This window comes from Suricata suricatta, chromosome 7, assembly GCF_006229205.1.
Source record: "Suricata suricatta isolate VVHF042 chromosome 7, meerkat_22Aug2017_6uvM2_HiC, whole genome shotgun sequence".
Classification (NCBI taxonomy): Eukaryota; Metazoa; Chordata; class Mammalia; order Carnivora; family Herpestidae; genus Suricata; species Suricata suricatta.
The window spans coordinates 109,612,537-109,627,428 of record NC_043706.1 but is presented as its reverse complement, the minus strand read 5'-3'; the positions used below and the strand labels follow the sequence as shown (position 1 = coordinate 109,627,428).

The 14,892-nt window shown below is 42.0% G+C and overlaps 1 protein-coding gene across 1 annotated transcript in view; it reads right to left on the bottom strand.

Annotated features, from left to right (window-relative positions):
* Positions 1 to 14,818, bottom strand: part of RSPO3 (R-spondin 3) — an 84,792-nt gene extending 69,974 nt beyond the window's left edge. The window contains exon 1 of the mRNA XM_029944547.1: positions 14,435 to 14,818. Within this exon, the coding sequence (XP_029800407.1) occupies positions 14,435 to 14,531 (97 nt within the window). The 5' untranslated portion in view covers positions 14,532 to 14,818. The remainder of the gene's footprint in view (positions 1 to 14,434) is intronic.
* Positions 14,819 to 14,892: the final 74 nt, after the last annotated feature.

The following is a 14,892-nucleotide window of genomic DNA, read 5'->3' as shown; positions in this document are numbered from 1 at the left end:
CTCTTAACTGACTGAGCCACCCAGGCACCCCAAATTTTTATTATTGTTTTCAATTAATCCATTTCCCCAGCATTTTGTGCAAATTAAACCATGTCTCTCTAGCAATAATTTAAGACAATATTTTTCAGTTCACAGAATGTACAGTTGTGTGTAATTCCTGTCTTGATCTTTTTCCCTTAGTCTTTTCCAGTGTATTGGAATCTGTGCATCAGATAGCATAAGGCCTGCTGTTGCAAACATTAATAAGATCTATCATTTAGGAGCAGTTACTTACACTTTGTTTAATCTCTAATGGAAAGGATTTCTCTAAATATTTACACCAGAACAGTTGTCAGAATGAATCCTGCAAAATTGCTGGCATACTCCCAGGAGTAGGAACTGGTAGGGGGAGGAGAGATTCCTGGTCTCTGGTCGTATAATTTTAAGCAGTCCCAGAATTTCAGGGAGCTGCTTGATAGGATATGAAGGGTTTGTATTAACAAAAAGGTACTTCAGTGTGCAGACCAATTCAAGTAAAGTATCTCAACAACCACTTTCATTTATTGCTCTTGTAAAAATAACTCTCCATTTGCTTCAAGTTTAAAGTAAAGAGATTATTTAGGTTTCAGAGACCCAGTAAATAAATTGTATCGGAGAAGAGAAACTTGTACAAGAAGTGTGAAGAAGCAGAAAACTTATTCTGTGCACTGGTTCCCAATGTACTTAATATATAAAAATGACTTGTTGCTTCCATGAATTGCTGAGTGAGAGTTAGCATGTAAGAGTTAGACAGAAGAGAACTGAAATATGCCAAGATAAATGGAGCAGTGGTTTATAAATTAACTCAGCTGTCTGTGTGTGTGTTTTTTCTTTGGAAGATTCTAAAATTAAGACTGTTCAACTCACCTTCGTAGTGGCTTAGAATTTGGAGAGTGTTTGAGGAAGTGATTTGGGGCTAAGGTAGAGAAATATCCTGCACTGGAAAATCCTGCCAATTTTTATTTGAGATGTGTTCTTACCTGAAGAACAGTAGTACTTTTGCCCCTCAACCTGTCAATTTAGTAGTTTGGTTGAAAACTATTAAAGTTTTCTGGGATTATATGCTTTCCATTTATAGTATGAATAGTATATTAAGTTCAGAAGCAATTTTTAATGAATTTCTGGAATTTCAGTGAGATGTGCACATGGATGCTGAAAATGGCAGTAGTAGCCTGAAATGGTTGGGACCCTCTTTTCCTGGAACTGTCCTTTACTTTATTAGAAATTAAACTTTGAGGTATGGGCCCATAATGCTCACAAGTCTGAAGACAGATATGAATCAGGGCTGGGTCCTGGCACCTCAGAGCTGGGTAGAATGGCACATGCTATTGATTATTGATACCAGGGCCAAGTATGCATCAACATGGTCTTGTAAGTCTAACTGGCTTCCTAGGAAATCCCACTGGTCTATGTTAAAAGTCTGGGTCTACATCAAGCCCTGGATAGAACTGAGAAGCTGGGTTGATGCCTTGGAAATGTGCTACAGGAAAGAGAGACTGCCTCCTCTTTATGGAAGGGGATAAGAGCTACCTCAAGTCATTCTGAGGATGGCATGAAGTGAGTGGGTGCCTGGAGATCAGGGAGGCTAAGGATGCCACCTGTCGGGTTTATTGTTACCAACAGTAAGGAAGGTCCTTTTGGGCCTAGATCAACAAATTGGTCATGAATTAGAAAAACAAGACTGAATTTTGTAAGAAATAGATATTCAGCAGCTCAGTATGTGCTCATATAGCTTGTGGCCAAGCAACGTTTATCTCTATCTTTTATATTCCATGGCAGAAATGACATGCCATCAAAAGGTAGTGACACAAGTTAATAGAGGTCACAGTTTTGCTAAATTTCCAAAAATTAAAATTTTCTATTCTTATAGTATCTATGGCCAAATTCAAGACCAAAGAAAATCAAATTTACAGTGCCACTAAGATGGTAATATATTGTCTACAGGACATTATAACTCTTCAGTGTGCACAGTGCATGAGGTCAAGGTTGACTTGCCAGATGTTATCTGGAGGTTGCCAGTTGCCAGAGAATGCTGGCCAGAAAAAGAATCTGCCTGCCTGCCTCTCTCTGTCTTTAGAGTAAGCAATATCTCCCACCCATATATTTAAATAAAAATAGCTAGTGTTCCAATGACATAAAAGTATTGAAATATACTGAAATTGTTCTGAATCATAAAGGAATGTGAAAAAAATAAAGGACTGTGAAACTTCCCACATTTAAGGACGGTGAACAGTTGGAACTCTATGTCTTTGTACAATGAAAGATCCATCACATGGAGTGACAGAGTCTCCTTTCTACATAAATGAGGCACTTTCAAAGGTGGACTTTCCCTTAGGTTATTAAGCACAGATATATTTGTGCTATGTGAATATTCTCCTAAAAAACGTTTAACAGTCTTCTAACTTCTAACATATTTAAAGTTTAAATTTAGAGCACCACTTAATGATAACTTCTCCTTAACTACTCATAGCATCGTGTTTCTACAGGGTGTTCTTTTCAGTACAAGAAATCGTAGATGCACTAATGGCCCCTTTCCTAGTTCTGGAGATTTTAGAACCCTTGTCCTGGAAATATACTATGATTTTCTTATTTCCAAATGTTACCTCAGTAATATTATATCTAAATTGAACTTAAGATGTTTACAAGGATCTTTTCCCTTCCCATCCTAACCAGACACCTCTTTTACAAAGCCTCAGAGTAAACTCCTTAGGTTCTTCTTAGCTACTGAGGATGGGAGGGAGAGCACTTGTAGCACAGATGGCAGGAGCTCCATGTGTGTGCGAACGCACCCCTGCAGGCAGACAAAGTGGTTATTAAGTTGACGGTGACATGACCTGTGGTGTATGCCCGTGGCAAAGTTTCATCCCTTGCATGCTTAGGGTAAATAATCTATTGAAGAAAAAAAAAAGTGGTGGAAAAGCATTGTTTTCTGGTGGATTTCCTGCTCTCCGTAACTCATGATTGCTCCCAGTCCTTAGGGACAAGTAACTAGGTCTGACCACGGAGCAATGGCTCAAGTGTGCTGTGATGACCTTCCTCCCAAGGAGCCTGGTTTTCCTCAGTCTAATTACTTTTGGCAATTGTGGTTATTCGGATTTGGCCTGGTGACTCACTAGAACCCAAATTCTCCCAAGGAGCCCCCTTAACAGGCAGAATTAAGTCTGACAGGAAGCCCAGACTTCCACTCCACTTTTACATGGAGATTTCCCTGGTTTATGACAAAGTTTGAAAATCCTTCATGGACTAGAAAAGAATAACAGAGGAGATGTAATGAAGATAACCACCCACAGAAGAGCACATTAAGAGAGAAGTTAAAAAGCAGTAAGTTCATGAGTAAACAACCTACCACAAAGCTTAACCCATTAACATAGAGTTAAAACAATGCTATTTATAGTAGTTTTACTCATCAACAGTAGTCTATGTAAAGTTAGTCAGCAATTGTAGAAACTATAAAAGAAAGGCATGTTTATTTCTTGTCAGGCAGTTTTCTAACCATTACGTGTGTTCTAAAAACAAAGAAGGCTCTAGGGCACATCACCAACCATTTAGTAAGACATGAAAACAGTTGTTTATTATTAAGTAGCTTTGAAAAAAATTTTTGGTATGACTGATATTCCATCTTCTGTCCATTTACTGCCTCACTCACCCACGGAAGAGTTCAGCAGCAAGCAGGCTCGCCTCTGGGTGCACGTTGCCCAGCAACAATGTTCTTGTCCTGTGAAGTCAGTGTTAAACTCACTTTTGTGTCCTACTGTGTGCACTTTGCTCTCTTTTCTTAGACTCTTCAGCTGAGACAATTCTCTGTCAGATAGTCTTGTGTGTGCTGGTCAGTGCCACAGATTTAAGTAACAATACTCCATTGATAAACAATATGGGGCTATTGGACTACTTTATATTTTAAACTACTATCTGCTCAGAGGACATATATCTTATCTCTTGTCATATGTCACAAGTCCTTTTTGTCTGCCTGACCTACATTAAGAGGGCATTGTTTTTAACAGTTGCTCAGCTATAATAGTTATTCTTGTTTTTAAATGTTTATTTATTTACTATCGAAAGAAATAGAGAGAGTGTGTGAGAGTGGGAAAGGGGGAGAAGAGAGAGAAAGAGAGAATTCTAAGCAGACTCTGCAGGGTCAGCACAGAGCCCGACAAGGGGCTTGAACCCACGAACTATGAGATCATGACCTGAGCCAAGATCAAGAGTTGGATTTTTAACTGATTAAGCCACCCAGGTGCCCCTGTTATAGTTATTCTTGAATTAAGGATCCAACTGCAGTTCTCAGTCTTGGGTGCAAATTAGAATCATCAGGACTACTTTTTTTTTAAATTTTTTAAATATTTTATTTATTTTTGATACAGAGAGAGACAGAGCATGAGACGGGGAGGGGCAGAGGGAGAGGGAGACACAGAATCGGAAGCAGGCTTCAGGCTCTGAGCGTATCAGCAGAGCCGGATGCGGGGCTCGAACCCATGAACGTGAGATCATGACCTGAGCCGAAGTCAGAGACCTAACCGACTGAGCACCCCTCATCAGGACTACTTTTGAAAATACAGACGTCCAGGCCCACCCCCAGAGGTTGCTTCATTTGGCCCAGGGTGGAGTCTGGCATTAGTTTTTTGTTTTGTTTTGTTTTAAAGATTCCCCAGGTGATTCTAATTTGAAATCAGAGTTGAAAAGCACTGCACTAAGGCCCATAAAGCAAGAATTTGGAGTGGAGGTTACTGTTAATACTCATGGTAAGAGTAATATAAATAGCAGATTTTATGAAGCACCATAAAGATAACTTTTCTGGAAAACAAAAACTAGCCAGTGAAATATCTATTGTGGTTGTAAATTACATAGAAGGTTCTTGATATTTAACTGCAAAATTATAGACTTTCCCACATCCTCATGCCTAAGTTAATCTTCTCCTGGATATGCACACAGTACATGAGAAGAATAATCTCAAAGTATTTCATATAAGATGTGTTATTCTACTGTTTCCAATGAAAAAAAAATCAGCAACTTTTTATGTTCACCAGTATTAGGGCAAGTTTAAAGAAAGGGAGAAAAGGGGTAGAAGGAAAAGGAAGAGAAGTGGGAGAAGGTACTAAAATACCAGAAATGACCTCTATAGTAAATGTTGGGGAAGCAGCTGTGGTTTATTAGAGGAGGAGGAAGAAAGTATGAACAAAGAGAGAGTAAGGAAAAAAAAAGGTGAGCTGGAGTTTGAGAAAATGCACCTATTAATGCCCCAAGTACTAATCCCAGTAGTTGAGGAGATGTGAAGAAATCAGGGAAAGACTTGGGCTTTGGGGCCAAACCTGGGCTGAAATCCCAGGCCCACCATACCTTTGTTGACTGCTCTTAGGCAACTAACATGAGACCATTGGTACCTTCCTTACAGGGTAAGTGTGAGGACTAGTGAGGTAACATTTGCAAGGATATCAAGTACAGGATCTTGCACTCACCGGTGATAAACACATGGCAGCTATTTATTTTTAAAGTTTATTTATTTTGAGAAAAAGAGAGAGAGAGAGAGAGAAAGAGAAAGAAAGAGAGAGCTGGGGAGGGGCAGAAAGAGAGAGAGAGAGAGAGAGAAAGAGAGAGAGAGAATCTTAAGCAGGCTCGGCACTGTTAGTACAGAGCCCGATGCAGGGCTCCAACCCATGAATCATAAGATAATGACCTGAGCCAGTGTCAAGAGTCAAAAGCTTAACCAGCTAAGCCACCCACCTATGTGAATAATAATCAGTATCTTGCCACTCATGTTAACAAATAAACATAAATGTATAGTAAAATAAATATATGAATATAAGAGTGGTCTGAGGACTATGAAACTATAGTGTGCCACGAGGCATTTGCATTCACTTTGGGGTACCATTTTTGTCAATTTCATATCAGTAAAATGTGGCCAATACACCTTTCCTTATTTGAAAGCCTTTGTCAAGATTACTGTGTTCATACCTTTAACCTCTCTTTTAATAAGAACATAACAATGAGAAACTAGCTGCTCTTTTTCTTACCAAATTATCAAGCATATGTTAAAAAAACAGTGTTCTAAAATAAGCATCTCACAAATTCTGTTATTTTATATTGTGTGGTGGTGGTTTGTATTATGTGGTTATAAAATGGGGGCTGCTTTACCACTTGCTTTCAGGAATGTGCTTTGTATTGGGGTATAATTATAAATATGCTTACCAGCTAGTTTTCTGAGGACAGTTTTTAGGAGTGAATATAGTGCATTGCATTATTGTGTATTCATTTTAGAAAGACGTTTTAAGGTAGCTAAATTGACTCCTATGCCCATGCCAAGTGCTCAGAACAGAACTAGGAGAACAGACACAGTGGAAAACACTACCTGTTTCTAATACAAAAGGCCAAAATTGAATAGGAGGAGAGAGGGGGTGGGGTCCTAGCTGTTACTAGGGGTGGACAACTATGCAGGAGGGACGTTGCAGAGGGAATCCACACACTGTCCACATGCACTGGGCTCCTTTAAGTTCCACCCCATCCTCAGAACCTCGGATTTTAAAAGAGCACACTTTGGAGAGAAATCTGTTTGAAAGGAGAATGCCACTATTATGAAGAGATGCTAGATCCCAATGGAATAATTTTTTAAAAAAAAGCATTTTTATACCTTATGGGAATATATCTTTCATTATCATAAAGTTTCCTAAGTTTCCTATGATGTGTGGCAAAGTAAGACAGTTCCACAGGTGATGAGACTTCAAAGTATGATGTTCAGTTGCATGATTTGGCGACTTAAAATTGCAGCTCAGGTGCACCGTGGTGGCTCAGTGGGTGGAAAGTCTGATTCTTGATTTTGGCCCAGGTCATGATCCCACAGTCATGGAATCCAACCCAAGTCCAGCTCTGTGCTGAGCATGGACCCTGCTTAAGATTCTTTATCCCTCTGTCCTTCTCCCTCATTTGCGTGCGCTCTCTCTCTTTATAAAATAATTTTAAAAATGCAGCTCAGTGACCATTCTTTTATAAAAATGGGAATATGCATTTGGAAATGATATATTAGATTCTTTAAAATAGAGAAAGTATTTTGATACTACCAATGAGTGAGTCTCAGTGTCAGGTATGCAAACTCTCTTAATAACAATAAATATGGCACCACTAGGTTTTATTTTATGCATTCAACTATCTCCTTTATGTGACTCCAAAATACTTATCTTCAGCCCTGAAGCTCTGAAACTTTGATTCCGAGCCACTAGATGCTCTAGTGGCCCTCAAATTAAAGGTAAATCAAAAGAAGAATAAGTTTCCTACCCACTCTGCTTCTCTTACCTTCCCATTTTTTTGTTTATCTCCATTACTTTTCCATTCACCCAGATCTGAGTCCTTATAATACTAGGTTTACTGCCAAATATGTCCATCTCTTTTCCCTTCATATCCAATTAGTTGCCAAGACCTATACATTTGATCAATAGAAATTATCTGCTCTATACATTCCCTTGCTCAATGAGCCACTATCATAACCCAGGGCCTTACTATTTTAAACCTGGGCAATTGTAATTCCTACTTCCACTCCAGCACACTTCTGAAAGCCTGTCATAGTAGGGGAGCTCTGTATGATCTCTCTACTGGATTCCAAAACCAGCTCCTTATGACTCCAAGTCCAAGGACAAGATGGACCTGCTGAAGACTGAGTATGCTGACTGATTACATTGCTATAATTTTCAGGCACTAGAAATTTGAAGAATGAGAAATATCATAGTTCTGTCTGTACTTTGATAAGGTGCTTATGAATTAATATTTATATGGATTTTCTTAAAATAAATGAATACTTATATTTGTTTGCATTCTTAATCTTCATCCACTAAACTTAGTTGAAAAAGACAACTAAGTTTAGAAGAACTGTTTAGCTCCCTAGCCATGACTTACGTTCTCAAGCCAAAAGACGATAAGTTGAAGAGACTATAAGAATCACATAGATATAAATTTTTGACCAACTGTCCTATTTCAAAGATGAGGAATTGCAGCCTAGTGTGGTAAAGGGACTTGCCAGAGTTATCCAAATATTAGTAGCCATGCTGGATTTAGAACCCAAGTCTTCTACTTCTCAGTCTAATTTTCTCCAGCATAGCCTGGGGATTCTCCCTCATTGGCATATTAGGTCCTAGTCTCTACCATGAATTTATGATGTTGCTATTCATCACCTTCTTAAAGGTCAGATGGAATGTTAATAAGGTAGTATTTTGAAGACTGGATTAGATTTTTGCATAAGGCATAATGACAGTTAACAGCTACTAGGTATATATTTAACTGGGCAACCATTCTGTAGTAATATGGAGTTTTCTCTATAAAACTTCCAGAAAAACTTTAGTGACATTAGATAGCAGCTAGGTCCCTTGTCAAGACTACAAATAAAGCAGGAATGTTCTTATCAGATAAGAGGCACCTGTAACCATACTTTTTAAGTGAATTTTAGAAATTATTCAAACTTTTCAAATGTGAAAATGTAGGTATTTTGCTCAAAAGTTTCATGTTGTTGCAAACTCTCTGGAGCAGAAAATGGGATTTCATAGAACTCAATGGCACTTGGACATTAAACACACTCTCAGCACCCCCACAATCCCTGGGAATGGAACATTCCATTCTTTTCAGTATTGTTGGATCAGTACCTTAAGCAGAATGCTAGTATATTCCTGAATAGAAAGATCTGATGGGCAGGATTAATAAAAAGAAAAAATGGGTAGTAAATTTTACATATGTACATTTCACACTTCATATGTTTTGTTAAGGTATAATTGCAAAGCATTTCAAACTTACTAGGTTGTCCAACAGATGGTAAATTTAAGATAATCCAATCATTTTAAACCTGAAGAAAAAATTCACAATTAAGAGAGCAATCCACAGTTTCTCTCAAAATCAAAAAGCAAGCTAAAAATATCTATATAATTTATAGTGCAACACTTTTCAAATGAGCATCAAAAGCATGCCAATGTAAAATGCACTGTTCAGAAAAGAAAGAGCTCTAACCAAGTAAAACATGTAATTTCAACACACTGTCTTGCATGATCCTTACCATGCTCTCAGAACTGAACAATGTTTTCCTAATGGTAACCAAAGTTGATTCTTACATTTCATGAAATATAATACCTACTCTGATGGCATTTCAAGAATTCACTATTTGGAAAAGGATTTTGGGGAGGTAGGATGAGTGGACAGTGGGAAAATAGTAAGAAAGGTTAGGACAACATTCAAAATGAAAATTTAGAAAGAGATAAAGTGGGGAAAGATCATTTAAGAAATCACTATATGTGGAACAGCTTCATTTTTTGATACTTCATTCTTATAATTGCAGAGAGACCATTTGGTCTTTACTCAGGGTTCTGACAACTCCACGCAGTATATACATAGAATGTAAAAGAACGACTGCGTTTACAAAATTAATTGGAAAATATTTTTAGGTATTTAGTGGTGATCTAGAAATCTGTCCAGATTGAAATAGTCTAAAATGATCAAATGACTAATAAATTTGTTTTGTAGTATCATGGCATGTATGGTTGCCCTGTAATAACTTGAAAATCAAACGTAACTACCTGTTGTAATTTCCATTCATTGCTTCCTGGGGACCTAATGTGTAGAATATTAAATTATGGGTAAATATTTAGTGGCAAAATGATTTATCAAAAGTTATCTACTTATAAGCTGGAACACTGTTCATATTTCATGCTTAGAGGAACAATGAAATGATGACCCTAGGTCAATTTCACACTCATTCTTATATTTTTAATTACTTTACATGGAATAGTTTGGGACTGAAAAGACAATATTTAAAAATTATCATTAATGTTCTAAGTAAAATCCTTCCTAAGGGTTTAAATTTAAAAGGAATTAAAATAGTTAACAAAAAGATAGTTTAAGAAATAACTCTGATAGTGCAATCGTGACTATAGCAGAATTAACAAAAATAAATGTCTTTTGAGTGTATTTAGATATTGCCATTGCTGCCTAAGAATATAAATTTGTGGCTTTGATTCACGGATATCACATGATATGTTGCAGAACATATTTTCTCCAGCAAATTTTACTCATGTCTCCCATCTATTAAACAAGGTTTCTCTCAAAATCAAAGTAGACTGGTAACAAAGGTAGACAGGTAAGAAAATGCATCGTAGGCAATATCCAGACCATATTTCTATTCAAAATTACAAATGCATAGTAGAATAAAAGATTTTTTCTATCCTATAGTTAAACTGTTATTTACCAGGATTAGCAGTGTAATTATTAAGAGCGTATCAGAATCCCAAAGAATGGCTCAACGTCTGAAACAATGTCATGAGCAATGACCAGAGTATTCCAATACGAAGGTTTTATTTCTTTTACCATTAAAATGATTTCTCCTGTAGTCTCACTTTTTTATTTCAGACATATTTATGAAAGATTTTTAAAAGTTTTGCAGATTGTGCAATGGAAGCTATTTAATTATTATGCACATAATGGCTTTTCACAACCTGCTTATATCTAGAATCCAGACAATAAAAGCCAACTAATAGATGGACACTACAAAAGCATCTGATGTTTCTAACAATAATCTTCTGGAATAATATGATCCTACGATGCCTTCTGAATAATCACATAATGTTATTATATTTAGCTGGCTTCACCATTACTATATATTATTACTGTTATTACTAGATGATTAATTCTTTGAGATTGGTTGCTAATGTAAGTATCAGTCAACCAGAACAGCTTATTCCCCAAAGTGGATAAATGATGGTCTGGGGACCATCAGATTTATTGCTTAATATAACTGACATCTTCTCTCTGACATGGATCAGCAGGTAGTATAGCTCGCAGGAGACAAATTCTACCTACTAGTTGTATGGCTTCACATATAAGTTACTTAGTCTCTGGTTTTTTTTTCAGATTCTTTCTCCATAAAATGAAAATATTAATGCCTGCACTTCACATTACTACTTAGGGATCTGAATGGATAATTCAAGTGAAAGTGCAATGTGATAGTAAGGTATTGTGGATATTAGCTTTATGGCAAATATGACCTTTAATTTTATCAGTCAGAAGCTGACTGTACGAAGTTGCAAAGGCTGAGCTGGAAATGAGAACTGGATTTGGGGTTCTTGATTTAGCACTGTACTTAAAGCCAAGCCTTGTCTCTGAATACATTGCTGGTTGGGGAACATTAAGTGAGAGATGCATTTCACTTTTATCTTACCAAATAGGTAAAAAAAAGTTATTGTATGTTTGCTGCACCCATAATTCCACAGATATTTTTTAAAGTACAAAATTCATGTTTAAAGATTACTAGTTTTCACAAAGTACAGACAAATGGTACAGTAGTTGTTTTAGGAAAACAGGAGAATTCTAATATGACTTTGTATCTGCTACATCTGAGGATTAGCCATGGTCCCTTAGACCTGACAATATTTAACTCTGCAAACAAATGTCTTTTTTTTTTTTTTTGGTAAGAGACTTTTCTACTAATACATTCAGGAAAGTACTTTAAAAACTTGGAAAAAACAGTTCTTGCACCTTAATTTTCTACTTATTGTATCCTTAGTTAAGATTTTAAAAGTTTAGAAAAGTGAAGCTATTTAACTATAGGCCAAAAAGGATACTCTTTTTTTTTAATATTTAATGTCTGTTTATTTTTGAGAGAGAGAGTGAGCGCAGGAGAGGGGCAATAAGAGAGGGAGACATAGAATCCGAAGCAGGCTCCAGGCTCTGAGCTGTCAGCACAGAGCCCTACACGGGGCTCGAACTCACTGACGGCTAGATTGTGACCTCAGCCAAAGCCAAAGTCAGACGCTTAACCGACTGAGCCACCCAGGCATCCCCAAAAAGGATATTCTTAAATGTTCACATTAGCTATCTCTTTCAGGAAAAATAGTAAGGACCGCTTTTTTTTTTTTTTAATGCCTTTGACTACTACCTTATCTTTCAAAAATTTATTCCTTTGGACCGTATTTGAAGAAAAAGTTTTTATACATTTACTTCCAAAATTTCCAAAGAAATGAGTATATGTACATGCAATTTGGCCTTGAGTTTCAATGGTCATTTAACAAAGATCTCTCCTTACCCTCCACTCCTTCCAGATTCTCCAAAAATCATGCTGCACCTGCCAAGAGCCTCGTCTGTCTCCTCAGAGAACGCAAGGGGTCGCCCCTCGCCCAGTATTGCACCAGCAAACCCAGCCGCAAAGGCTCCAGAGCTAAGAAGCAAGGAGCATCCCCTGTTTTGGGAGCTCTCTCCCAGCACCACTCCCACAGATAATTGGAATTTCAACCCAATGCCACCCACTCCTTCTCCCATCGCCTCTACACAACCAGAGGGCGCCTCTGACTTGGCCTTGAATTGATTAAGGCAGGTCGGCAAGCAGTTCCCCTTCTGACTCTGCCGAGTATGAGCCTAGAGGGGCGCCATCCCTTGCTCTCGGCAGCTTTGCGCAGCATCACCGGCAGCTTCCCCCGCGGTTGTCCCCAGGGGGCGGCCGGGGAGGGTCAGCTGGGGGAGGTAGGAACGAACGGATGGCCAGGTTTCCCCGCCGTATCTTCCTTCATTAACAGGGGCCCTGAACAGCAATCAGAGGCACTTCTGCACAGATGGTCGGGACCCTGTCCCGTCCCAGCATTTGCGTAGCTTCTGCCCCTGGGGTCCTTAGTGGGGTGAAGGAAGTAGTGGGTAAGAGTAGTGTGAAGCAAGAGGCCGCCCTTGGCTCCGGCCTCCGTCTCCCAACGGACCAGAGACGAAATCTCCCATCCCGAAGAGAGGAGGCAGGGACCACCGGGGCGCAAGGGCAAGGCTCGAGCCCCAGGCCGTTCCTTCTGTGAGGCGGCCGCACGGCTTGACTGAAAGGGTGGACGGAGGAGTTACGAAGAACACAAACCATTCAGAGGCCAAGAATAATAAATCGGATGCCCTGACATGTTTAGCTTGGGCCCTCCTGCCCCTTGCTACGCAATCCCAGAGGCGGCTGAGTCCGAGCCGGAGCCCCTGGCGCTTGGGCCCAGCAACGTTTTTTAAAGGCAATTTTCAGGTGAATCAGACCTTGTCTGCCCGAGAAGAGCGGCACAAAGGGAGCTTTCAGGGGACCCTTACGTCCAGGGGCAGGGCAGAGACGAAGAGCGGCAGAGGAGCGATTACTAAATCCCCATCTCACACAAGCCCGTGCTGTGTCCTCCGCGCTGCACCGGCGCCGCCGCGAGAGGCTTCGCGGGTCCGCGTTGCGAGAGGGGTCCGCGCGCGGGGCGCCTCGCCGCCCAGGGTCACCGGCTCCCCCGCGGAGGAGGTCAGAGACGCCTCCGAAGTAGCGTCGCTCTCTGCCCCCAGCGAGCTCCAAGAAGGCTTCTCCCTCCCTGTCCTTACCAGCGCCCCCCACGCTGGAGCCAGGGTCGTCCCCGGCCCTGCCACTTGCGAGCAGACTCCCCACGGGGGCACAGACGCCAGCGCGCCAGCGCGCCCGGCTACCTGGGCGCAGGGAGACGTCCCATTCGCGCGTCAGTCTCCTCGTGTCCGGAAGACGCCACCTTACAGACAGCCCGGCTTGAGGGTGCCCTGGGGGCGGGGGGTGGGGGTACCTGTTTCATCCCAGCCTGCGCACTGTTTCAAGACGCCTTCACGAGGCAGCCTTCCAAGGAACAGGAGTCAGAACACGGGGCAGCTAGGAGGCGAGCCTGAGGCTTTGGGGGGAACCCCACCCTCACTTGTGTCTGCCCCAGGGGACTCTTGAAAGACCCTGAGACGGTAAAAGCGCTCACGCGTGACGGGCAAGACGGTAACTGGAAACGCCGCACCTCCGGCTCCCAGCGGCGGGTTCTGCGGTCTCAGACCCCCCTGCCCCCGCCCCGGAGCGGGGTGGCGAGCGGCAGACACGCGAACCCAGCGCGCCCCGCGTGCCTTCCTGCTCGCTCGGTGCTTGTTGCGGGGAGCGGCCGCGCAGGCGCTTGCTCGCTGGCTCCCAGGCCGGCCCCGCGGGCTCCGTGCAACCCAAGCTGGGTCTCCCGGCCCGAGGCGGCGACGCGAGGTGAGCGGGCGCCGCGGCCGCGCCTCCCCCGGCGCTTACTCAGTGGCCAGGGACGTCTCTGGCCAGGCGTCTAGGGTGCTTGGGGCTCCGGGCCCCTATCCGAGCCACGGAAGGAAAGCACAAGTACCTAGAGCTACTCTAACGAATGGCCGAACTTTCCCCCGAACTTGAAGTAAGGAGGGGGCGGGAGACACGTTAGCGCCCGGTCTGCCCGCTTTGGCTCCCGCAAGGATGCGGAGGGAGAGAGGGGCGCGTAGGGGACGGCGTGGAAGACGCCGTCAATACCGGAGCCCGAACTGCCACCTCCTCCCGGAGGCGTGGGGTGCCGGGCGGGAGGACCGCTGCAGCTGGGAGCTGACTCCGGACAGGCTAAGGGACCTGACAGGTGAAAGCGACGGGAAGGAGCAAACGCGTAAAAAAACCTGCACTTACTTCTTCGCTGGCGCCTTCCCCGGGAGGCGTTTTGGCTGCCGATGTATTCCATAAAGTTCAAAATGATAAAAAACCAAGAAATCAGTCGCAAGTGCATAGTAACCCAGTAATGTTTCCCTTCCTTTTCTCCTTTTTGTTCCCCGTTAATTATATTAAATGTTTTAGAAATATAGGTAGGTGTTGGGCGTACAGACAGGGAGAACCCAAGCCGAGGACAACTTCTCCACTCAGATCCTATAGGCGTGCTGGGATGGCAAACGAAGCGGGTCGGGTGCAGGGAAACCGACTATTGTACTTTCAAATTGTCCGAGCCCTGAACCGCGGCGGCTCCGCAACGGTGGCTGTCAACACCGCGAGTGAAGGTTCCAGGAGCAGCGAGCGGCCTCGCCGGGACGGCCGCAGGTAGCATGGTGAGCGGCGGCGGCGGGTGGGATCCGGGCGTGCGGGCGGGTGGCGGC